The 24295-nt window shown below is 38.5% G+C and overlaps 2 protein-coding genes across 2 annotated transcripts in view; both read left to right on the forward strand.

Moving 5' to 3' along the window:
- The first annotated feature begins 393 nt into the window (after positions 1 to 393).
- zgc:101569 (uncharacterized protein LOC449822 homolog) lies at positions 394 to 23045 on the forward strand. Its single transcript, XM_057824188.1, has 7 exons — positions 394 to 646; positions 1406 to 1570; positions 3666 to 3763; positions 7141 to 7285; positions 16834 to 16983; positions 19215 to 19330; positions 22580 to 23045. Exons 1-7 carry the CDS (start codon positions 541 to 543, stop codon positions 22685 to 22687), a joined length of 888 nt encoding a protein of 295 aa, XP_057680171.1. The 5' UTR covers positions 394 to 540; the 3' UTR covers positions 22688 to 23045.
- bmp6 (bone morphogenetic protein 6) overlaps positions 19220 to 24295 on the forward strand; it is a 70484-nt gene continuing 65408 nt past the window's right edge. Inside the window, exon 1 of the mRNA XM_057824187.1 lies at positions 19220 to 19330. The gene's annotated coding sequence lies outside the window, so the exon portion shown is untranslated. The remainder of the gene's footprint in view (positions 19331 to 24295) is intronic.

The raw sequence follows: 24295 nt of genomic DNA on the forward strand, positions 1-24295 counted from the left end.
AAGTCAGTACAGATTTATTTTGCATTAATCATTCAGCCTATCAATTTATTAGGTTCATATTCATGATAGCCCTGACCCCTGTTCAATAATATTTTTGGTCTTAATCCCGTCCCCAGCAAAAAGTGTACATGCAGGTTATGCTGTTATATTGTCCCTACCATTACTGAGACCAAACCTACGCCCTTGTTTATAATCAATGTTTTCTAAAGGTCATTCGTTGCAGATGTACGGACGAATCAATCTGACGTGTCAAATTTGTCAACCACTTATCAATTTGGTGAAATGGCGCCCTCTGCTGTAAGTTTGAATTCTTACCACTGATGTCCATCACCACGTGAGAACGTGTCAGCAACGGAACCTTTGGTCTCCTTGCTCTGTTCTGTAGGACAATAAGAAAAGTTGCACAGTCAGAGTTGCAGAACATTTATTTCCACCAGAAACTTATTTCATCTGAATTCAGAAGGGCCGTTGATTGCGTGTTAATTTGCAGCGATAGTTGCCATTTACAGCTCATTTTATTCTTCTATTTGACTTTTAGCAATGTATCTTAAACTTGTGCAAACGAGAATGTATGCAAATGCGCTTTCTGAGCTGGCATTAAAGAAACACCTGGCACCAATAAAGTCCTTCTGCAGCACAACAAAAGGTAAAAAAAAAAAAAAAGACAATAGATCATAAGATAAATACTGTGGTCTTTAAAAGTATAAAATGGTTAAATTGTATTTTAATTCAGCTGTCAGCTCTCCAATTTTTTTTTTTATTTTTTAAATTCCATCCCCAATACTGGGATCACAGTAAAAGCGCCTAACCTGAACATTCTGGGATGTGTAAATTGACAATTAAGGGGTGCACAATGTAAATCGTGGCACACCAGGAGGAGCGGCACTGAGTGCACAGCCAGAAGTAAGTGAATAAAGAAAAAAACGTTGATTTTCTCTTTTAACGGGGTCTTTTAATTTTCTTGAATGAACGGGAGATAACAACACTCAACTCAGGAGCAAAAAGAAATCAATAATCACAAACATTTAGTCATGAAGTAACCATTAAAAGCAGGCCGGCCTTGACCTCTAATGCCCCTCGAGGGCATCGTGAGGCACTTGAAGATTTTGGTGCCCGACCTTCCAAATCGTAATTTATATTAATATGTGAATAGGCAGGCTGATGCCAGCCCACAAGGTAACTCTGGAAGTGGCTCACATGAAAGTGGAAATTTACTAAACAGCTGCACCTGCGTGAAAATAACGTTATCTGCTTACATTGACCTCGGTCGGAAGAAAGGCTCTTATCTAAATACGGTAGCAGACGGTGGTTGGCAAGAACCATGCAGCTCTCTCACTTTAGAGACCCAGCTTGGGCACACGGGTCAGTATCCCATCTAGTCTAACTCTGCATCCTTCGCCACCAGGACAGACCGTGGTCTCGGAACGCAGGGGGTCAGTGGTCACCATCGCCCTTAACCGTCCCGAGGCGCGTAACGCCGTGAACCAGGAGACTGCAAGGCATCTGCTGGAGGAGCTGGAGGCCTTCGAGCGTGAGCCGGACTTGAATGTAGCTGTCCTGCACGGCATAGGTATGATTTACAAAGATGCATTGGATCTTTGGTGACTTGCCATACATTTAAATATTGTTTTGGGTATGCAGACAAGACAAATCCAGTATTTAACATTGTACTCAAGTAAGAGTAGCGTTACTTGAAAATAGTATTACTCAGGTGAAAGTAGTCATCCAAAAAATGTACTCCGGTACAAGTAAAAAAGTATTTGGTGAATAAATACTCAATGAGTAATATTGTAAGTAACTGCTTACAATGTTGGCTTTTTATTTATTTTTTAAAATATTGGTATTTTTTTTCTCAGCACAAAATTATCTATATGAACTGTTATTATTCTACTGTAGTATAATCAGAGGTGGGTAGTAACGTGCTACATGTACTCCGGTACATCTACTTGTGTAACTTTTTGAGAAAAATGTACTTCTAAGAGTAGTTTTACAAAGCTGTAAGATACAAGAGTCGTTACATTATTCCTTTTTATTCTACATATTAGATTCATATTTTTTTAGCTAGCGATGCTAAGAGTAGCTCTACCGATTTCACCAATGAGACGCCGCAACAATAATCACATGACTCCATTATACCAATCAGACGCAAACTTGCCGTTCTAGCTTCACACCAGCTTGTTCAATCATGTTGGTGTCTTTAAAGTACCGTAAAAATAAAGGAATAGAGCGCTGCCCTCAGCATGAGTTGAAAGTGTGGATTTTAACCTCTCTCCCAGTTTTTATTTGGCACCGATTGACCAAGGAAAACCAGAGATATGATCCTTTTCATTTCAAAATAGTAATGATGACGGAACTATTCATTATTCAAATTTGGAACTATTTTCTCCACCAGAGGGCACTCGTACTTTTTGGGTGAAAAATGCCTCTTTTGTTTAATTTTTTTTTTTCTCTCGTCGGAATTAAATGATTTTTTTTTTTTGTATTTCTTTTGCTCAATGTGGTTATGTAATGGGTTATGGCACGGTATCATTATAACAACAGTTCATACGAATAACTTAGTGCTAAAAAAAAACATTGTTTGAAAAAAAAAAGATCCAACATAAATGTTATCAGTTAGTCATAATGTTACTCATTACTTGAGTGTTCTTTTCACCAAATATTTTTTTACCTGTACTTGAGTACATTTTTTGGATGACTACTTTTACTTGAGTAATATTATTTTGAAGTAATGCTACTTGAGTAAAGTCTTTGACTACTCTACCCACCTCTGACTATAATGTATTACATAACCACATTGAGCCAAAAAAAAAAAAAATCTAGCGAGAGACAAAAAAAAATCAACAGAACGGAAGCGTCATTCATCCAAAGAGCATGAGTGCCCTCTAGTGGAGAAAATAGTCCCTAGTTTGAATAGGTGAATCGTGAATAGCTCCTTCATTATTTCTTCTAGAAATTAAAATGATCATATCTCCGGTTTTCCGCGGTCAATGGGTGCCAAATAAAAACTAGGATTGCATTTTTAGTTGTTTTTATTTTCACTTTTATTATTTATTTGAAATTTTGGCAGCTTTGGTCCTCCATAGGATCGTCCGTCCTCCATGAAGTGGACCCTAGAGAGCCACTTTGCTCCTCAACATTGAGAGAATAATGAGCTACATTCACATGGTTCAACACTCAGTGCGCAAAATATACTAACGCGATTTTAATAGTCGAGACGGACGTTTATTTCAGCGTTTCGTGCTACGCTATATCAGTACCTCTGACCTTCGGGGGGTGATTAGCAGCCTATCTGTGTTACGTGATGACAAGCAGGGAGACTCCACACTGGGCTTTGTGGTTTTCAGACATAAGGAAGCCATTTTGCACAAATTAGCACCGATAGTTTTTGTTGCCCCTATTTAAAAAAAATAAAAATGGAATGATTGCATTCTGCAGGTTCTCCTTATTTTAGTCGTAATGTTTGGGAGCTCAGATTTCGGCGTTCAGGCCCAATCTAGATGTCAATCCACTGCAGTTCAGATCAAGTGAAAATGATCGACTTGGAATATTTCATATGATACGTCTTCACGGAAGAATTTGCCCAAATTGTAGCTCACATTTTTTTTCATCATCTTGATCATTTTCCTTTCCTTTTTTTGACTACACCATTGTTGTCTTTCTTGCAGGAGGTAATTTCTGCGCTGGTTACGATCTGAAAGAACTAGCCAATCGCACAGCCTCACTCAAATTGGAGCGAGATGTCACCAAGGGTTCCGCTCCAATGGTGAGTGACTGGGCCTTTATTTCAACTTTATAATATTATCGACTGGGCGCGGGGCCGATTAATAGGGGGCCTGCATTGTTGGTGTGGCCATCAAAGCTGACCGAGTGGAATTTCAAAGAGCTTTTTCCGTAGAAAACTAATGTGAATACATTCTTAAATCCCTGAATTCTTTATAGATATGGGCGTAAAACAGTCTCGAATCTTGGTTAAAAGCAAAAAAAAAAAAAAAAAGTGCAGTTAGCACAATGTGGCAGCCGCCTTATGTAAACAGAGCTTTTCCGGTGAAATTTATTGTGAATAAATGCTTAAATCCCTGAATTCTTGATAGATATGGACGTATACTGCTGGCCAGAAGTATTGTCACCCCTGCAATTCAGATAATGCTCAATTTCTCCCAAATAAAAAGCGAGAAGAAGGAGGGGCTAGTTAGAACTATTGCGGAAGCTAAATAGTTTCCCCTCTTTCTCCTTGCAGGCTTTTCAGGTAAACAGCCTTCTCTCCTTATTTTGAGTAAAATTATAAATGTCTACCTAAGGATTCGTATTTGAACTTGACTCCACTGGCGTTTTGCTATGCACTTTAGCCAGTTGCTGTAAACATTAGCATTATATAACATTTAATCTTGTGGACTTTTGCTATGCAATTTAGCCAATTGGCGTAAACATTAGCATTATATAGCATTTAAGATGGCGGACTTTTGCTATGCAAGTTAACCAGTTGTAGTAAACATTAGCATCACATAGCATTTAAGATAGTGGACTTTTGCTATGCAAGTTAGCCAGTTGTAGTAAACATTAGCATTATATAGCATTTAAGATAGTGGACTTTTGCTATGCAAGTTAGCCAGTTGTTGTAAACATTAGCATTATATAGCATTTAAGCTAGCCGACTTTAGCTATGCAAGTTAGCCAAGTTAGCAAGTTAGCCAATTGCAACAATTGGCTAACTTGCATAGCTAAAGTCGGCTAGCTTAAATGCTGTATAATGCTAATGTTTACCAGATAGTTTTGGGTGCGCACCAGATTGCTTAAATTTATTTTATTTTTGTCAATGTCCCGTGCACGCCGCTGGTTTGACATGTAAATCGCCTAATTCGTTCCAAGCTCTAATAAAACACTACAATCAATTTTATAATAAGGGTAAAAAACACAATGAAATACGAACCAGTTACATTTGAATTATTCATAATACCTAACCTAACCGTTAATACCTGTAATGAAGTACAGTGCTGGCCAAAAGTATTGGCACCCCTGCAATTGTGTCAGATAATGCTCAATTCCTCCCAGAAAATGATTGCGATTGCAAATGCTTTGGTAGTAATATATTCATTTATTTTGCTTGGGAAAAAAAAAAACACAAAAGAGAATGAAAAAAAAAAATCATGATCATGTTACACAAAACTCCAAAAATGGGCTGGACAAAAGGATTGGCACCATCAGCCTAATAGTTGGTAGCACAACCTTTAGACAAAATAACTGCGAACAACATCTTCCGGGATTCATCAATGAGTTTCTTACAATGCTCTGCTGGGATTTTAGACCATTTCTTCTTTGGCCAACTTTTCCAGGTCTCTGAGATTTGAAGGGTGCCTTCTCCAAACTGCCATTTTCAGATCGCTCCACAAGTGTTCTATAGGATTCAGGTCTGGACTCACTTTAGAAGTCTCCAGTGCTTTCTCTCAAACCATTTTCTAATGTGTTTTGGTTCATTGTACTGCTGGAAGACCCATGACCTCTGTGGGAGACCCAGCTTTCTCACACTGGGCTCTACATTATGCTGCAAAATTTGTTGGTAGTCTTCAGACTTCAAATGCCATGCACACGGTCAAGCAGTCCAGTGCCAGAGGTAGCAAAGCAACCCCAAAACATCAGGGAACCGCCGCCATGTTTGACTGTGGGAATCGTGTTCTTTTCTTTGAAGGCCTAGTTTTTTTCCCCTGTAAACCCCTATTTTGATGCCTTTTCCCAAAAAGCTCTACTTTTGTCTCACCTGACCAGAGAACATTCTTCCAAAACGTTTTTGACTTTCTCCGTTAGGTTTTGGCAAACTCCAGCCTGGTTTTTTTATGTCCCTGGGTCAGAAATGGGGTCTTCCTGGGCATCCTACCGTAGAGTCCTTGAACTTGTTTGGATGTTAGTCGAGGTTCTTTATCCACCATCGGTACAATCTTTGGTTCAAATCTGTCGTCAATTTTTCCTTCCACATCTATGGAAGTAAGCCACAGTGCCATGGGCTTTTCACTTATTGATGACACTGCGCACGGTTGACATGGGAACGTTCAGGTCTTTGGAGATGGAGTTGTAGCCTTGAGATTGCCCTTGCTTCTAGAGATGTGACGGTCGCGAACGAGCCGGTGCAAAGAGCAGTCTCTTTAATGTGAACGATGAGAGCCGGCACCCTCCCTCGAGAGCCAGCGCGGTCATTTTCATCAGCCCGTCCAAGTTGAAGTATTTAGTTTTCTTTCATGCAAATTTAAAATAAAGCAAGGAGTAGTTTATGTTTGTTTTGTTTGCTGTTGCAGTTACTACTCACTCTTTTTGTTATGATGCAACATGTTTGATTGTTGTTGGTTGAAGTTTAATTTTGTTGCTTGTTTATTGTATGGAGCCTTTTTAATGTTCAATAAAATAAGTAAAAAACCCTTTTCTTTGCCTGATAATTGTTGCTATCGCAGTCAGTAGAGTGCAGTATTTAGTTCACCAGGTCATTTATCAAAATATATGCTAAATTTGTCATAAATATTTAAAAGAAAAGCTAAAGTTAAAAGAGCCGTTTGAGAGCCAAAAAGAGCCGGCTCTTTTCAGTGAGCTGATCCAAATGAACCGGATTACCGAAAAGAGCCAAAAATCCCATCACTACTTGCTTCTTCACAATTTTGCTTCTCAAGTTCTCAGACAGTTATTTAGTCTTCTTTCTTTTCTCCATGCTCAATGTGGTACACACAAGGACGCAGGAAAGAGGTTGAGTCAACTTTAATCCATTTTAACTGGCTGCAAGTGTGATTTAGTGATTGCCACCACCTGTTATGTGGCACAGGTAAGTAACAGGTGCTGTTAATTACACAAATTAGAGAAGCATCATATGATTTTTCAAAAGGATCCCAATACTTTTGTACGAACCCATTTTTGGAGTTTTGTGTAAAATGATCATGATTCATTTTTTTCCCATTCTCTTTTGTGTTTTTTCATTGCAAGCAAAATCAATGAAGATATTACTACCAAAGAATTTGTAATTGCAATCATTTTCTGGGAGAAATTGAGCATTATCTGACAGAATTGCAGGGGTGCCAGTACTTTTGGCCAGTTTGTCTAAATATTTAATGCTATATATTATCACACCCCTACTTTCAGGTCATTTGATGTGCTATTTTCCTGCAGGGTCCCTCCCGTTTGCAGTTGTCCAAGCCCCTGATAGCAGCGGTCAGCGGATTTGCCGTGGCCGGAGGATTGGAACTGGCCCTGCTGGCTGACCTACGAGTTGTAGAGAAGAGTGCCATCATGGGCGTGTTCTGCCGCAGGTTTGGTATGTTTCATATACTCTATGTACTACCTGCAACCTTTATTAAGGAGGTTATTAACTATTTGATACCTTAGTGGCTACATAATCCTTCAGTAATCAGGTTATTAGCAGTCACCCGCTCACACACGACCATTTAACAGGATGAAAAACCTGAACATGCTCGCTCACCCGATTGCTACCCATGGTTGAACCCTTTTTGAATCCAAATAGTGTGACAATCAATGGAGATGGTGATATATTGAGATATTTTTTATCCCAAAAGGTTATTGATATGCTACCACCACTTTTTTTTTTTTTTTTTTACAAACGTGTCACTGTTTACAGAAAAGGAATAGTGCTGCAACAATGAACTGGAGTAATTCAATGGGTAAAAAGCTTTGAATAGAATTTTGCTGCTTCGAGGATTCGTTTAATTAGTGTGGTGTTGTAATGGTTTGTTTTGAAAGTGTTTGCATTTAGTTTTATAATTTGAGTGGATACACTCACACTGCCCAACACTGAATATGGCAGCAGTGAATATGACATAACTCATCTAACGTTGCTGGATCTAGCTGCTCCCTGTTAAGACCAACATAAGGTTGTCATTTTTTGTTTGTAGCAATATGATTGTTTATGCATTCATAATTTAGTTTAAAGGTATATTAAGCAGTTTTTCATGGGAATATGTCTTTGAACGATTCTTTTTAAGAGTGTTGTAACATAGACTTCATAGTGTAGTGACGGGACACTGGGCCGATTCATAGGGGGCCTATCTCTGTCAAAGCTGACCGAGTGGAAACACAGACAAAGAGCTTTTTCCATTGAAAATTCTTGTGAATAAATGCTAAAATCCCTGAATTCTTTCTAGATATGGACGTAAAACAGTCTCGATTCTTGGTTAAAAGAAGTTAAAAGTAAAAAAAAAAAAAGCAGTTAATTTCTCCCATTGATTTTTTTCACAACGTTTCAAAATGCATGCATGGTACGAAAAAATATAATAATTACAGCATGATAACCTTAAGCTAAAATATTTTCACGGTTTCACGGTTTTGCAATTACAGCTCTCAAATGTGTTACTTTGAGACATCGGGGTTTAAAAATGAATAAATAAATTTTTAAAAAACTTTTTTTCCATTGAATAGGGTTTTATTTTTCAAAATATATTAGCAAATTGTAAAATAACTATAATGTTCAGTTAAATCTAAAAAAATAACAAAAAAAATAACTGAAATTTTCTAAATAAAATTAAAATAAATGCAGTCCTTTTGGGTGAGCCTAAACCCAGAGCCACAGCTCAACATTACTACCATCAGAACAAAAATTTTCTCTTTTTCCATAAAAAGCACGTGCGTATGGCTCATATCATGTTTACATTATACACACACTCTCTTACTCAACATAGACAGTTGCCAGAGAGAAAAAAAACACCACGTTTTACCACCGCTAGACACACTAAAATCGCTGGAGTTAACTCTCGTAGCTGGTGAGATGACAATGTTAACTAACCTGAAATCATATTGGAGGTATTGCCTCCTTGGCAGCCACCCTCCACAAACATGTTTTACATGCCGGTTGGACGTCCTCCTCTAAGCCCCGGCCGTCTGTAACTTTTCTGTAGCCAAAGTATTCCCATACCAGCGATTTCTTTTTCTTCTATGGTTGAAAAAGTTGGAGTTTCACCTCCTCCAGCCAACGTGTAGCACAGCTGACTCACTGACACTGAGCAACAACCGGTGGGGGAGGGTTGAGCCTTACAGCTGCAAGCGAAGGATTTCTCCATGCATTTCTGGGACATAAAAAATAGCTAATACCTTAGCGACGGTATGACAAACTTTTTTGCGGTTTTAAACCTTGACGTTTTCATACCACGGTATACTTTGAAACTGGTAACCGGTACATGTCTACCGACCGCTAATAAATGTAGCAGAGTGTGGGACGCCCCTTCTATGAAGCCTATGGTTGTAAAAAAAAAAAAAGTTAGCATTTAAACTAGCGTACTTTTGCTATGCAAGTTAGCCAATTGTTCTTTTGTTGTACGTCGATCCTAATTTTTCTTTTACTGTTTGAGGCCAAGCTCAAGTATTTTAATTAATTTTTTAAAATCAATTTATTGCTCTTGTGAAATGAAAGTGCAATTCTGCATTAATTGAAAAAAACACTCGTGAATTTTATTTTGTATTTGCATTTGAAAGTGCAATCTTAGCAAGCCTTTGTTTTACATCTCCTAAAAGTTATTCTGCAACGTGTTAAATGTTCCTAATCCGATGACTCGATTATTCGAACTAACTAATTGATAGATTAATCGATTACTTGAATAATCGATAGCTGCAAGTTGCTACCACAATGGATTGAGCTTTTTTTTGCAAAAGGTCAATTATTGTATCCATCTGTATGTGGCCTGGGTGTGTGTCGCTCTTCTTTTCACAAGCATACATCATCCATGGTCTCATGCCAGGAAAGAGACATTGTTTCTATTTTTCGTTTGTGTTGCTTTGTTATCTCCCCCGCTCTGGTCGTGTGTCTTGTGCGCCCAACGCCAGAGACCGTGACCGCCTGACCTCCGTGATAAGTAGAACAGGAAGCCACTGAACACAAGGTTTGCCTTTTATTGATGTTTCACGACTTCCTCACAAACAACATTTTTTGGCCATGTCGCAGCCAACTCTTGAGGTTTGCCCTCTCGTGCTGTAAACAGCAGCCAAGTCAGACTGGGGACTGTTACCAGTGGTATGCGTGTGCACCTACTGCTGGACAGATTTCACTTGTCACTTGGGTGCTCTGCACACTATGTTGACTCATGTGGAGCAGCAAGGCAACTACATGCACACAAGCAGACTGGTGAGCATGCTGATGGACCTAGTTCTTCCCTACAATGTCTGCTAAGCCATTAGCTTCCTGAGTAAGACCCCATTTGCCCTCAGCACCAAGCACCAGTTCCCCACAAGTCTGTGTGCTCTTCACCCTTTACTGCACCTCCACCTATCCAAACGATACCATCATTAAGTTGCGGGTGACACCACGGTGGTGGATTCTTATCTCTGTCGGAGACGAGACAGCTCACAGGGCAGAAGCAGAGCGACTGAGAGTCTGGTGCACCGCAAACAATCTCATCCTAAGCGCATCCAAGTGAAAGGAACTCACTGTAGACTTCAGTACATGAAAACTGGACATCTCTTACACATTTACAGGTAGTGCCCGGGTTACGAACGCGTTCCGTTCCTACGCTAGCGACCTTTTAAGTTCCCCTAAACATCCCTTGAATCTCAAAATAACTACCCAGAAACACGTATTATACTTCATTCTGCTGTCTTCACCAAGACGTTGTAGCTACAGTGGTATGCAAAAGTATCTGAACCTTTTGGAATTTCTCCCAGTTCTGCATAAAATCACTAACAAATGTGATCTGATCTTTGTCAAAATCACACAGATGAAAAAACAGTGTCTGCTTGAGCTAAAACCAGTCAAACATTTATACATTTTCATATTTTGATGAGGATGTATGCAAACAATGACAGAAGAGGGAAAAATAAGTAAGTGAACCATCACATTTAATATTTTGTGGCCCCTCCATTTGGCTGCAATAACATCAACAATCAGTCTGGCACATCGATCAGGACTAATCTTGGCCCATTCTTCTCTATAAAACTGCTGTAGTTCAGTCGGATTCCTGGGATGTCTGGCATGAATCGCTGTCTTTAGGTCATGCCACAGCATCTCAATGGGGTTCAAGTCTGGACTTTGACTTGGCCACTCCAGAACGTGTATTTTGTTCTTCTGTAACCATTCTGAAGTTGATCTGGATCATTGTCTTGTTGCAGCATCCATCCTCTTTTAAGGTTTCAACTGTCTGACAGATGGCCTCAGGTTTTCCTGCAAAACTTTTGAATTAATTCTTCCATTAATGATTGCAAGTTGTCCAGGCCCTGAGGCAACAAAACAGTCCCAAATCATGATGCTCCCTCCACCATGCTTCACGATGGGGATGAGGTGTTTATTTTGGTGAGCATGAAGTTGTGTGTTACTCCCAAACAATTCAACTTTGGTTTCATCAGTCCAAAAAAATTTTACCAAAACTTCTGTGGAGTGTCCAAGTGCCTTTTTGCGAACATTAAATGAACAAAAATGGTTTTTTTTAGACAGCTTCCTCCGTGGAGTCCTCCCATGAACACCATTCTTGGCCATAGTTTTACATATAGTTTATGTGCGCACAGATGTATTGGACTGTGCCAGTGAATTCAGTAAGTCGTTAGCAGAAAATCTAGGGTTCTTTTTTTACCTCTCTGAGTATTCTGCGCTGAACTCTTGGCGTCATCTTTGGTGGACGGCCACTGCTTGGGAGAGAAGCAACAGTTTCAGCAGGATCCGGCACTAATTAATCCCTGGTCAAGCATTGTTGACAACAGGTTCTCTTTTTTGGGGGGTGCGGGGGCCAAAGTGTATGTTCACCCAGGGCACCATGTAGGCTAACACCGCCACTGCATTCCCGCACACCAATTACATGAATAAAATGTAGTTGGAGTACAAAAATTCAAAGGTTGGTTATAACAACATCAAGCCCACCTTCTCTGTCGAAATGAAAAGCACCCTTATGATAACATCCCTGCAAACAGGACACATAAGATATCAGTAGAGGAGCTGTTGAGGGGTGGAGGTGCCGTTGGATAAGATTAAGAGGGATCCTTCCGGTTACTGATAGCGACGGTGCCAACTGCAACACCAATGACGAACCTAGTTCTTTTATCTCCTTTTCTGCTGTCTGTGTGCCGCCCGCCATTTCCTTCTTGTCTGCTTTTCTTTCCTCTTTGAATCAAGAAAGAGCTTGTTAGTCTTTGTAACCCCGGCATGTGTCACAACTCTGACCCAAGCTGCCGTTTGCTGGCAGATCCAATTCACAACCATTATATTTAACTCATTTAAAGGAGCAATATGTCATATTTGCACTTCAATTATTCATGAAATGACCCTAATGCTTTTTGGGAATACAGAAGTACATCAAGTAATGAAAGTAATTTGTTTGGAGTGGCTTTTGTATCATCATTTTTTTTTTTTTTTTGTCTAATGAATCGCATTTCTATGGAGCGAATTTAAGTAATCTGGTGCGCACTAGAAAGTATCTAGTAAACACTAGCATTATATAGCATTTAAACTAGCGGACTTTTGCTATGCAAGTTAGCCAATTGCTGTAAAGTCTAAACATTAGCATTATAGACCATTTAAGCAGGCAGACTTTTGCTATGCAAGTTAGCCAATTGCTGGAAACATTAGCATCATATAGCATTTAGGCTAGCGGACTCTTGCTATGCAAGTTAACCAAGTGTTGTAAATACTAGCGTGATATAGCATTTAAGCTAGCGGACTTTTGCTATGCAAGTTAACCAAGTGTTGTAAATACTAGCGTTATATAGCATTTAAGCTAGCAGACCTTTGCTATGCAAGTTAGCCAATTGCTGTAAACATTAACATTATACAGTATAGCATTTAAGATAGTGGACTTTTGCAATGCAAGTTAGCCAGTTGCTGTAAACATTAGCATTATACAGCATTTAAGCTAGTTGACCTTTGCTATGCAGGCTAGCCAATTGCTGTAAACATTAGCATTACATAGCATTTAAGCTAGCAGACTTTTGCTATGCAAGTTAGCCAATTGTTGTAAACATTAGCATTATATAGCATTTACGATAGGGAACTTTTGCTATGCAAGTTAGCCTATTGCTGTAAACATTAGCAGTATAGAGCATTTAAGCTAGCCAACCTTTGTTATGCAAGTTAGCCAGTTGCTGTGAACATTAGCATTACACAGTATTTAAGCTAGTTGAACTTTGCTATGCAAGCTAGCCAATTGCTGTAAACATTACCATTATACAGCATTTAAGCTAGCAGACTTTTGCTATGCAAGTTAGCCAATTGATGTAAACATTAGCATTATATAGCATTTACGATAGGGGACTTTTGCTAGGCAAGTTAGCTAATTGCTGTGAACATTAGCATTATACAGGATTTAAACTAGTTGACCTTTGCTATGCAAGCTAGCCTATTGCTGTAAACATTAGCATTATATAGCATTTAAGCTAGCAGACTTTTGCCATGTAAGTTAGCCAATTGTTGTAAACATTAGCATTATATAGCATTTACGATTGGGGAATTTTGCTATGCAAGTTAGCCAATTGCTGTAAACATTAGCATTATAGAGCATTTAAGCTAGCCAACCTTTGTTATGCAAGTTAGCCAGTTGCTGTGAACATTAGCATTATACAGCATTTAAAGTAGTTTACCTTTGCTATGCAAGCTAGCCAATTGCTGTAAACATTAGCATTATACAGCATTTAAGATAGCAGACTTTTGCTATGCAAGTTAGCCAATTGTTGTAAACATTAGCATTGGATACCATTTACGATAGCGGACTTTTGCTATGCAAGTTAGCCAATTGCCGTAAACATTAGCATTATACAGCATTTAAGCTAGCAGACTTTTGCTATGGAAGTTAGCCAATTGATGTAAACATTAGCATTATATAGCATTTACGATAGGGGACTTTTGCTAGGCAAGTTAGCTAATTGCTGTGAACATTAGCATTATACAGGATTTAAACTAGTTGACCTTTGCTATGCAAGCTAGCCAATTGCTGTAAACATTAGCATTATATAGCATTTAAGCTAGCAGATTTTTGCCATGTAAGTTAGCCAATTGTTGTAAACATTAGCATTATATAGCATTTACGATTGGGGAATTTTCCTATGCAAGTTAGCCAATTGCTGTAAACATTAGCATTATAGAGCATTTAAGCTAGCCAACCTTTGTTATGCAAGTTAGCCAGTTGCTGTGAACATTAGCATTATACAGCATTTAAACTAGTTGACCTTTGCTATGCAAGCTAGCCAATTGCTGTAAACATTAGCATTATACAGCATATAAGATAGCAGACTTTTGCTATGCAAGTTAGCCAATTGTTGTAAACATTAGCATTGGATACCATTTACGATAGCGGATTTTTGCTATGCAAGTTAGCCAATTGCCGTAAACATTAGCATTATGTAGCATTTAAGCTAGCGGACCTTTACTATGCAAGTTGGCCAATTGCAACAATTCAACAATTGGCTAACGTGTATTGCAAAAGTCCGCCAGCTTAAAAGCTATATAATGCTGATGTTTTACCAGATAGTTTCTGGTGCGCACCAGATTGCTTAGAAGCATCACATGATTTTTCAAAGGGTGCCAATACTTTTGTCCGACCAATTTTTGGAGTTTTGTGTAAAATGATAATGATTTTTTTTTCCCATTGTCTTTTGTGTTTTTGCATTGCAAGCAAAGTCAATGAAGATATTACTACCAAAGCATTTGTAATTGCAATCATTTTCTGGGAGAAATTGAGCATTATCTGACAAAATTGCAGGGGTGCCAATACTTTTGGCCAGAACTGTAGATAATTGAAGATAATGGAAAAAAAAAAAAAAGAAAATGTGATGTCCGAAGTTGACACCAACTATTGGCCGATAGGAGAGCAGGATCACGGTACTGAGCATGATTCTGACCAATAGGGCAGCACGATCTTATAGTGTGACTTTTGAAATTACGGTACGTATTATCTTTAGTATGCTGAATATTTTTTTTTTTGTGTACTGAAGCTTTCGTATCTCGAGCTACCACCGAAGTTTGATCTGGTTGCAGTACCGTTTTTGGCCACCAGTCTTACATACTGCTCTTTTATACAGCTGGTGCTGGTAGTAATTAAGGCTACTGCTGTCAAGGTAACACAATTCAAAAATAATTGCACTCCTTAACTGTGTCTTTTCTTTCATTTCTGTTGTTTTGGATCTCCCTGGACAAGTCTGTAATGTTTTTGTCTAAGAAATAGACATGGAGAAGTTGGGGTGGGGAACATTACACTGCAAGGTGTGCTGCACTTTTGGCATGTGTCCCAATTTCTAAAGAGCACCAGCTGGAAGTGTTACGAAGACGGACACAAAAATATGCACGCTCGCACACACACACGTAGAAAAAGTTGCCCGTTTCTATACCACAATCCCAAAGTTCCTCTGAGCCGCTCTTTATTGAGAGCACATGTGCCAGTCGTGTTTTCATAACCCCAAATCATCACGTCGGCGATCCGGTTTCCCCCCCATTCCATTCCGTCCCCTCCCCTCTGAATTGTGCCTCACAAACACTGCCATCGTTTCACCCGCCACGACGACTCAAGTTGTTCCAATAAACTAAATTGGTTGCCTTTCGCAAAAGCTCCACCCACTCTTAGTTACAGTTGCTAGGCCAACAAGCTTCATGAATCCAACGACACAGCCATTGCAGGCAGATGTATAATGTATACCGGAGTGTTTGAAGTGATTTATTTTGGAGCAATATCAGCGCAAAATCCTCCAGATTGATTTTATATTGAAAATATTGGAAATTGTAGCCAGCTATCAAGGCAAAAGCATACAGGTTCAACAGCAAATTGTTTGTTTGAAAAATAAAAACAAAATAAGTTCATAGACTTCATAATGTATTGGCGGGGCCGATAAATAGGGGGCATGCATTGTTGGCGAGGCCGTCAAACCTGACCAAGTGGAATCAATGACAAAGAGCTTTTTTCATTGAAATTTCTTGTCAATAAATGCTTAAATCCCTGAATTCTTTATAGATATGGAAGTAAAACAGTCTCGATTCTTGGTTAAAAGCAAAAAAAACGTGCAGTTAGCATTTATTTACGTAAATATGTCGAAGTACAATGCTAGTCTGTTAGTCAATGTGGCGTCCGCATTATGTAAACAGAGCATTTCCAGTGAAAATTCTTGTGAATAAATACTTAAATCCCTGAATTCTTTATTGATATGGCCGTAAAACCGTCTCGTTTCATGGTTAAAGGCAAAAAAACCCCCCAAAAAACGGGCAGTTAGCATTTATTTTACGTAAATATTGCGAACTATGATGCCAATGCCGTAGCGGCTAATTTCTCCCATTGATTGTGTTTCACAATGTTTCAAAATGCACGCATGGTACAAAAAATATAATAATTTCATTGAATCCTCGAACAAATCCCCCCTGAAACAATCCTTCCTGTTTGTATGCAGTACAGCTTTTGTACTTTTTCAACAGAAATCTGGCGTTAGATCGCTGCGTGCGTGTTTGTGAATAGCTTCTCTTGGTGTGGGCAACCCTCTACTTGAATGCGAGGCGCAGTGCATGACGGATCTGACCGGTCAATATATTATGAAGTCTGTGATGAGTGGAAGACTCTTCTTAGGACGCTACGTTTACTTAAAATGTTAGCGCACTCTTAGAACGGACTGTGAACGTTAACTCACATTAGCTAATGAAACAGCTATACCAATGACATCATAGTATGACATTATAGTACGATATAACAGGAACTACATCTATCCAGTTTCATCAATGTTCTTGCTTTTACTTGCAATTCAGATTGCTAGTTAGCCTCTAGTGTTAGCTTAAGCTTACCTTAAAAGAACACGTACTGTATGTATGCTTGTTTATTTCGAAGATATTTAGCTTTCAGTTGTTTTTTCGGCTTTGGGAAGGGAAAGAAGCGCATTTTCTCACTGTTTCATCCTTTGTCTTTGCAGGAGTTCCGCTCATTGATGGTGGGACCGTGAGACTCCCACGACTCATTGGTCTTTCCAGAGCCCTGGACATGATTTTGACCGGGCGGCCCATCGGCGCACAGGAAGCCCTTGCGTATGGGCTGGCGAACCGAGTTGTCCCGGATGGGGAAGGTAAGCACACTGTCGAGATCAAACTCACTGACAATCTTAATTTCCTGCTACTGAGGCCGGTCACTATATTTTGGCCTTTATTTTTTAAGATGGTTTTTGAGAACGTAAACAGAGTTAGGCGATAACTTCATAAATTTTACAGGTGTGAATCTTTCACTCTAAAAACGATTGAATTCATATCTCGATTCACAGTCTACAGTGTCATTCAGGGACCATTAACTCATTTGCTCCCAAAAACGTATAAATACGTTCTATTTTTAATTGTTTTAGTGTCCCATAGACGTATTTATATGTCTTTTACGTTTTTTTTCACAAGAGACATCTCTGGGTTCTGATTCAATTTAGCTCCAAAGCACAAAGTTGAAAATCCATTTTAAAGCAATAAAACTGGCCACTGGAGGGCAGTAGCGCATTTGGTAAGACCCGCAACCCGATTCAATGGCAACGAACGGCCAAGCTGCATGGCTGGGGCGCCGGCGGCAGACGACCGAATGGATGTCCAGGATGCCAGGCGGCGGACGACCGAGCAGAACAACCTCGAGGATGCCAGGCGCTGGACGACCGAGCAGAACGACCGGGACCACCAGTGCAGCGGACGATGCAACTGAATCCATGCTGCTCGCCGAGCAGAGCCCACAGAGACTTGGGAAAATCCATCTTTATGAGACAGGCGGCGATGAAGGAAAAGTTTACCCGGCAGTCTCGGCCACAACAGCATCATCTCTCAGTTAGTTATGTGTAAATAAATTGTTACTTTGCTATCAAAAGCTCTATTTGTCTCGTTGTTTGTTATTTTGTAAAAGGAAAACATTATTCAGATGTTTGGGATGTAACTAAAGCAAAAAATAGCTGTGTTAAAGTCAAAATAATGTTTGAAATATATGCTTTCACAAAAAGCTCAATTTCTGTTTATTCATCAGAAATTGGAAAATTGCTCAAACTAAGCTATTTTCTAATGCTGATTTCTAAACAATGGAAAAAGATATGAACTTACTTTTTTTCCTGTTGAAAGAAGAGAGTCTAATCTTTCTTTTGGTGGGTTCCATGTTTATATAGCAAGAGAACAGAATTTTCCGTGGGCCTTGCAAAATCAGTCAAAATCCAGTAAAACGGCCGGGAGCAAAGGGGGTTGCACCGGTGAAAATTGCTGGGAGTGAATGAGTTAATACTAGGGCTGTCAAAATTATCGCGTTAACGGGCGATAATTAATTTTTTGAATTAATCACGTTAAAATATTTCACGCAATTAACGCACACGCCCCGCTCAGACAGATTTAAATGACAGTATAGTGAAATGCCCACTTGTCAATTGTGTTTTATGGAGTTTTGCCGCCCTCTGCTGGCGCTTGGGTGCAGCTGATTTTATAGGCTTCAGCACCTATGAGCATTGTGTAAGTAATTATTGACATCAACAATGGCGGGCTACTAGTTTATTTTTTGATTGAAAATTTTACAAATTTTATTAAAACGAAAACATTACGAGGGGTTTTAATATAAAATTTCTATAACTTTTACTAACATTTATCTTTTAAGAAGTACAAGTTTTTCTATCCATGGATCGCTTTAACAGAATGTTAATAATGTTAATGCCATCTTGTTGATTTATTGTTATAATAAACAAATACAGTCCTTATGTACCGTATGTTGAATGTATATATCTTTTTATCTTTCCATTCCAACAATTTACAGAAAAATATGGCATATTTTATAGATGGTTTGAATTGCGATTAATTACGATTAATTAATTTCTAAGCTGTAATTAACTCAATTAAAAATTTTAATCGTTTGACAGCCCTAGTTAACACAAATATTTTAATCAATTCCAACCGGTTCTGATCCGGCTCAATACAAAGTGAGAATTTAACCCCATTGTAACGGTTTAAAGCCAAACGCTTTTTGGAAAGCTATTATTTCTACTCTTAATTTTGGCCACCCTACCCACCTCTGCGTACGTACGTATTACGACTTCTAAAGCCCTGCTGAATGCACGCACATGTTGAAAATCTATGATGTCTCGTGGTTTCCTTTTTTGACCACGTAGATTTGCTCTCTTGTGGCTTTGGCTCGCAGCAGCAGTAGCAGCATGTAGACTAGATGTCATTGAAGAGAATTTGGAAAAAAAAATATATAAAAGAAAAAGAAACTGATTACAGACAGTCCACTTCTATGTCTTATATGATGAATAGCCACATTGGCCACATGTCCTTTACATCTGGTGCATCCCAACCACAGGATTACAGGCCGCCCTGCAGATAGCCGAACAGATCAGCTCATTTCCTCAAGAGTGCATGAGGGTCGATCGCTCGTCGGCCATCTACAGCTGCTACGAGGCATCCTCCTTTACACAGGTACAGTCCACGTTAGATGTGTGACCATTAGGCATGTGCCGGTTACCGGTTTCAAGGTTTACCGTGGTATGAAAACATCAAGGTTTCAAAACTACCGTACTGGCCCGAATATAAGACGGTGTTTTTTGCATTGAAATAACACTGAAAAGAAGGGGTCGTCTTATGTTCGTGGTCTAGACATTATACCCATTCACGGCGCTAGATGGCGCCAGATATCATTGAAGCGATGTTCTGTCATGACAGATCTCACCTACTCTTTGTAGTTTAACCTGTTTGCATTATTTTATTGCTGTGTTTTTCCTTATTCAGATTTGTTTCAAGACTACAGTTATAGTTAGACTTTGATGGTTAATGCAGTTATTGCAATTTTGTTGTTTTATCACAATAGATTGGTTTATTTACATTTCAAAAATCAGAAGCCATTCATTTACGAATGTGATTGCACTTTAGTTTACATATTTAAATGTTCAGATATTAAGATTTGAATGAGGCAAAATAACATGCTTTTTCTTTCAAATATATTGTTCATTTGTTTCGGATGTACTGTCATTATTTTCTGTATAAAAATTAATTTGGTGTTCAAAAGTATTTTTTTCAAACTTGAGTCTTGAAAAAGAGTGGGTCGTCTTATAATCAGGACCATCTTATATTCGGGCCAATACGGTACTAAAATTTTCCGTCATACCGGAGTACGGTATGAACTATTTTAACGAGATATTCTCGCGTACTTACCTCTTTTCGATGCAAAAACTCCATGTAGCATGTATCACCGAGTGTTAAGACACAGCTGTGAATGGCCACAGCTGGATTTTTGGGGGATTTTATGGGTGAAACATGGTCATATAACAAGGGTCGCGATGCAGAAATCGCAGACATCAAGGAGTGGTCGAGATTTTCATTTTCATATACTTACCCTTTTAAACGTTTTTTTTTTTCTTTCAATTTTTCAAAAAATAACAAACCAAAAAAACAACAACACAACGCACGCGAAAAGAACGGCAGAGTTTATTATTTAACGCGAGACGCGACCTTCCTGCGTCAACACTACTACCAGTACCTAGGATCGGGCAGACCGGAAGTCACTCGTGTAAAAATACGTTGGATCCGGTCGATTTTCAAACTAATATGCAATCGTAACCCACTTTTTGAGTCCATTAGATCTCTTGAGTGGTAGATCGGGGCACAGTTGACTTGTCTTTGTTGATTTACTGCTGTCTTCTCTGCTATAATAATAACCAACACGGCCCCGTGTTCAATACAAAACCCTCCTACCACAACAAAACAAGTAGGAACTTATATTCACATAGGAACTAAAGTTATACAACATAAAATATATGAGCTAAAACACCTGTAATTAAATAATAAGAATAATACACAGATCCTGCTTACACAATTAAGTTGATTAATTTCTGTGTGGCGCTTTAACTTGAGAAAATCCACCAATAAAGCTTTTGAAAACCGTTCATAAGAAAAAAATGATTCATTGAGGCATTTCATTTGTAAAATGCATGTTAAAATCTTTGCTTTTCTCTTTAGTACAGGACTTCTTTTTTCTTTCTTTCAGAAAGAAAGCTGACCAATACGCGGGGTCTGAAAGGCAAATTGGTGTTGGATTATCTTTAAATACCCGCTACTTTTTGAGCAGAATTCTAGCTTTGTATAGGCTAATGTTCCTATTGTTGAAAGCACAAAGGTGTGTAATAAACAACTAGCGCATTTATATTTTGCATTTTGTTTTCTTACTGTACCGAAAATGAACCGAACCGTGACCTCAAAACAGAGGTACGTACCGAACTGAGATTTTTGTGTACAGTTACACCCCTAATAAATACGATTCCTTACCTTCTTTTTATGGCTAGGTTGAAACAAAAGCTGTTGCGCGACGTCTGTAAATGGGGGTTTCCAGGGTAAAACTGACAAATTAAAAATAGTTAGGTGACTTAATGCGCCATGAATCCGCTATGGCAGCTTCTAGACATATTGTTCTATCAAACACAACAGTTCTTTTGGCTTAAAATACAGCAGTTCATTTTAAAGAGGGGTGCAAGAGCAGAAACTGCTTTTTCAGCCTTGTCTGTGTTTTCCGCCATATATTTAAATAGTGATATTTTTGGATGCTTTGTATCCCAAAATGTTAGCGATATACTCCTGCCAGGAATCCATATATTGTTTTAAAAAGGCGGTATCGTTAAATAATAAAGGAACCACCAGGTTGCCACCAAAATTTTCCACTAGAATAGTGCCTCTGTTAAGTCATTAGCTGCCATCGATGGTGCTAGATGTCTAATTTGGACTGGGAGGGGGTGAATGAACATGAGTCACTTCCTGTTCATTACCAGGTCACTTCATGTTTAGTGAGCCAGATATTTAAATGACCTGTAAATGCCCCAAAATCAACAGGAAGTGAAGGAAAATCAACAAGAAACGACCTGAAATGAACTCATTGGCTAGGCTACCAATGACAGCCATAGGCGTCCAATCCGTTTGAAGTGGGAGGGATGTCAGCAAATGAAAGACTTAGAGCTGTCAAAATTATCGCGTTAACGGGCGGTAATTAATTTTTTAATTAATCACGTTAAAATATTTGACGCATTTAATGGACATGCCCCGCTCAAACAGATTAAAATGACAGCACAGTCTAATGTCCACTTGTTACTTGTGTTTTTCGGTGTTTTGTCGCCCTCTGCTGGCACTTGGGTGCGACTGATTTTATGGGTTTCAGCACCACATGAGCATTGTGTTATTATTGACATCAACAATGGCGAGCTACTAGTTTATTTTTTGATTGAAAATTTTACAAATTTTATTGTAACGAAAACATTAAGAGGGGTTTTAATATAAAATTTCTATAACTTGTACTAACATTTATCTTTTAAGAACTACAAGTCTTTCTATCCATGGATCGCTTTAACAGAATGTTAATAATGTTAATGCCATCATGTTGATTTATTGTTATGATAAACAAATGCAGTATTTATGTACCGTATGTTGAATGTATATATCCGTCTTGTGTCTTATCTTTCCATTCCAAAAATATTTTACAGAAAAATATGGCATATTTTATAGATGGTTTGAATTGCGATTAATTACGATTAATGAATTTTTAAGCTATAATTAACTTGATTAAAAATTTTAATCGTTTGACAGCCCTAGAAAGAATTGTTGTGAAATTGCAAGAAGAATACATTAAGAAAGGATGATTATTTATTTATTTATTTATTTTTTTGTGGTTTTGACTCCACTTCCAAGGCCATGCAGTATGAGACTGACCATGGAGAAGCAGTCATCTTGTCCGAAGCTGTCGCTGGGGCAACTAAATTCACGACTGGAACTGGACGAGGGGGGAAATTTCCTTGAGATTTTTGTGTGATGTGTGGGTTATATTGCTTTATAAATTTACAGTAATATGCAGAGTGTGTCTCGGTCATGTCTTATTTTGATTACAATCCTTGGCAAAAATCATGGAGACGCCAGTCCTTGGCATTAATAGTGTTATGTGCAGGCCTCCCGTGAACAGTTTGTGTACTTACTTGAGTGTGTGTTTATGCGTCTGTGCCTGATATGAGGTAGCTTTGATGCTAGTTGTCACTCCTCACACCCAGATAAGATAAAACTCCATGCAGCAATAGCAGAGAGGCAGAGATCCGGACACCTTTGGGTTCTTATCAGCAAGGCCCATCAAAATCTGATGTGGCACCATGAAGACATAACACAGGTTTGGCTGAAAGGAATGAAGACAGGGGGGGGAGGGATTAGAATACGGCTTTGAAAAGCAAAAAAAATCCTCATGTAGGTTGGGTAAGACTTTTAAACAGGTAGTCCTGAAAAAGTTACGAACGGGTTCCGTTCCTACGCTGGCGATGGAACCCGAATTTCCTGGGCTGTCAAAATTATCGCGTTAACGGGAGGTAATTAATTTTTTAAAATAATCACGTTCAAATATTTGACCCAATTAACGCACATGTCCCGCTCAAACAGATTAAAATGACAGCACAGTGTCATGTCCACTTGTTACTTGTGTTTTTTGTCTCCCTCTGCTGGCGCTTTGGTGCGACTGATTTTATGGGTTTCAGCACCATGAGCATTGACATCAACAATGGCGAGCTACTAGTTTATTTTTTGATTGAAAATTTTACAAATTTTATTAAAACGAGAACATTAAGAGGGGTTTTAATATAAAATTTATATGACTTGTACTAACATTTATTTTTTAATAACTACAAGTCTTTCTATTCATGGATCGCTTTAACAGAATGTTAATGCCATCTTGTTGATTCGTTATAATAAACAAATACAGTACTTATGTACAATATGTTGAACGTATATATTCGTCTTTTGTCTTATCTTTCCGTTCCAACAATAATTTACAGAAAAATATGGCATATTTTATAGATGGTTTGGATTGCAATAAATTACGATTAATTAATTTTTAAGTAATCTAATCTGGCAAAAATCCATTTTGCCACATTGCAAAAAAAAAAAAAAAAACATGGCAAAATCAATTTGCCACATGGCAAAAAAATGCCTCATGTTAAAGAAAAGATGCCACATGGCATAATCCATTTTGCCACATTACAAAAAAAAAAAAATACCACATGGCAAATTCCATTTTGCCACATGGCAAAAAAATGCCACATGTTAAAGTAAAAATGTCACATACCAACATCCATTTTGCCACATTGCAAAAAAAAAAAAAAAAAAAAAAAAAAAAAGAAGCCACATGGCAAAATCCATTTTGCCACATGGCAAAAAAAATGCCACATGGCAAAGATAAAATGCCACATGGCAAATCCATTTTGCCACATCGCAAAATCCATTTGCCACATGGCAAAAAAAATTCCACATGTTATTATGTCATTCCACTGTGATTAACTCGATTAAAAATTTTAATCATTTGACAGCCCTAAAAGCAACACTAGGTAACTTTTGAACCTCTATAGAATTTTTTCATAACAGTTGTGATGA

Source organism: Corythoichthys intestinalis, chromosome 20, assembly GCF_030265065.1.
Source record: "Corythoichthys intestinalis isolate RoL2023-P3 chromosome 20, ASM3026506v1, whole genome shotgun sequence".
Classification (NCBI taxonomy): Eukaryota; Metazoa; Chordata; class Actinopteri; order Syngnathiformes; family Syngnathidae; genus Corythoichthys; species Corythoichthys intestinalis.

Excerpts from the sequence above, each read along its gene's own strand:
- zgc:101569 (XM_057824188.1), top strand. The coding sequence starts at position 541 with ATGTATCTTAAACTTGTGCAAACGAGAATGTATGCAAATGCGCTTTCT. Across the intron at positions 1,571-3,665 it reads AGCTGTCCTGCACGGCATAG|GAGGTAATTTCTGCGCTGGT; the intron begins GTATGATTTACA and ends TCTTTCTTGCAG. Across the intron at positions 16,984-19,214 it reads AGTTGTCCCGGATGGGGAAG|GATTACAGGCCGCCCTGCAG; the intron begins GTAAGCACACTG and ends TCCCAACCACAG.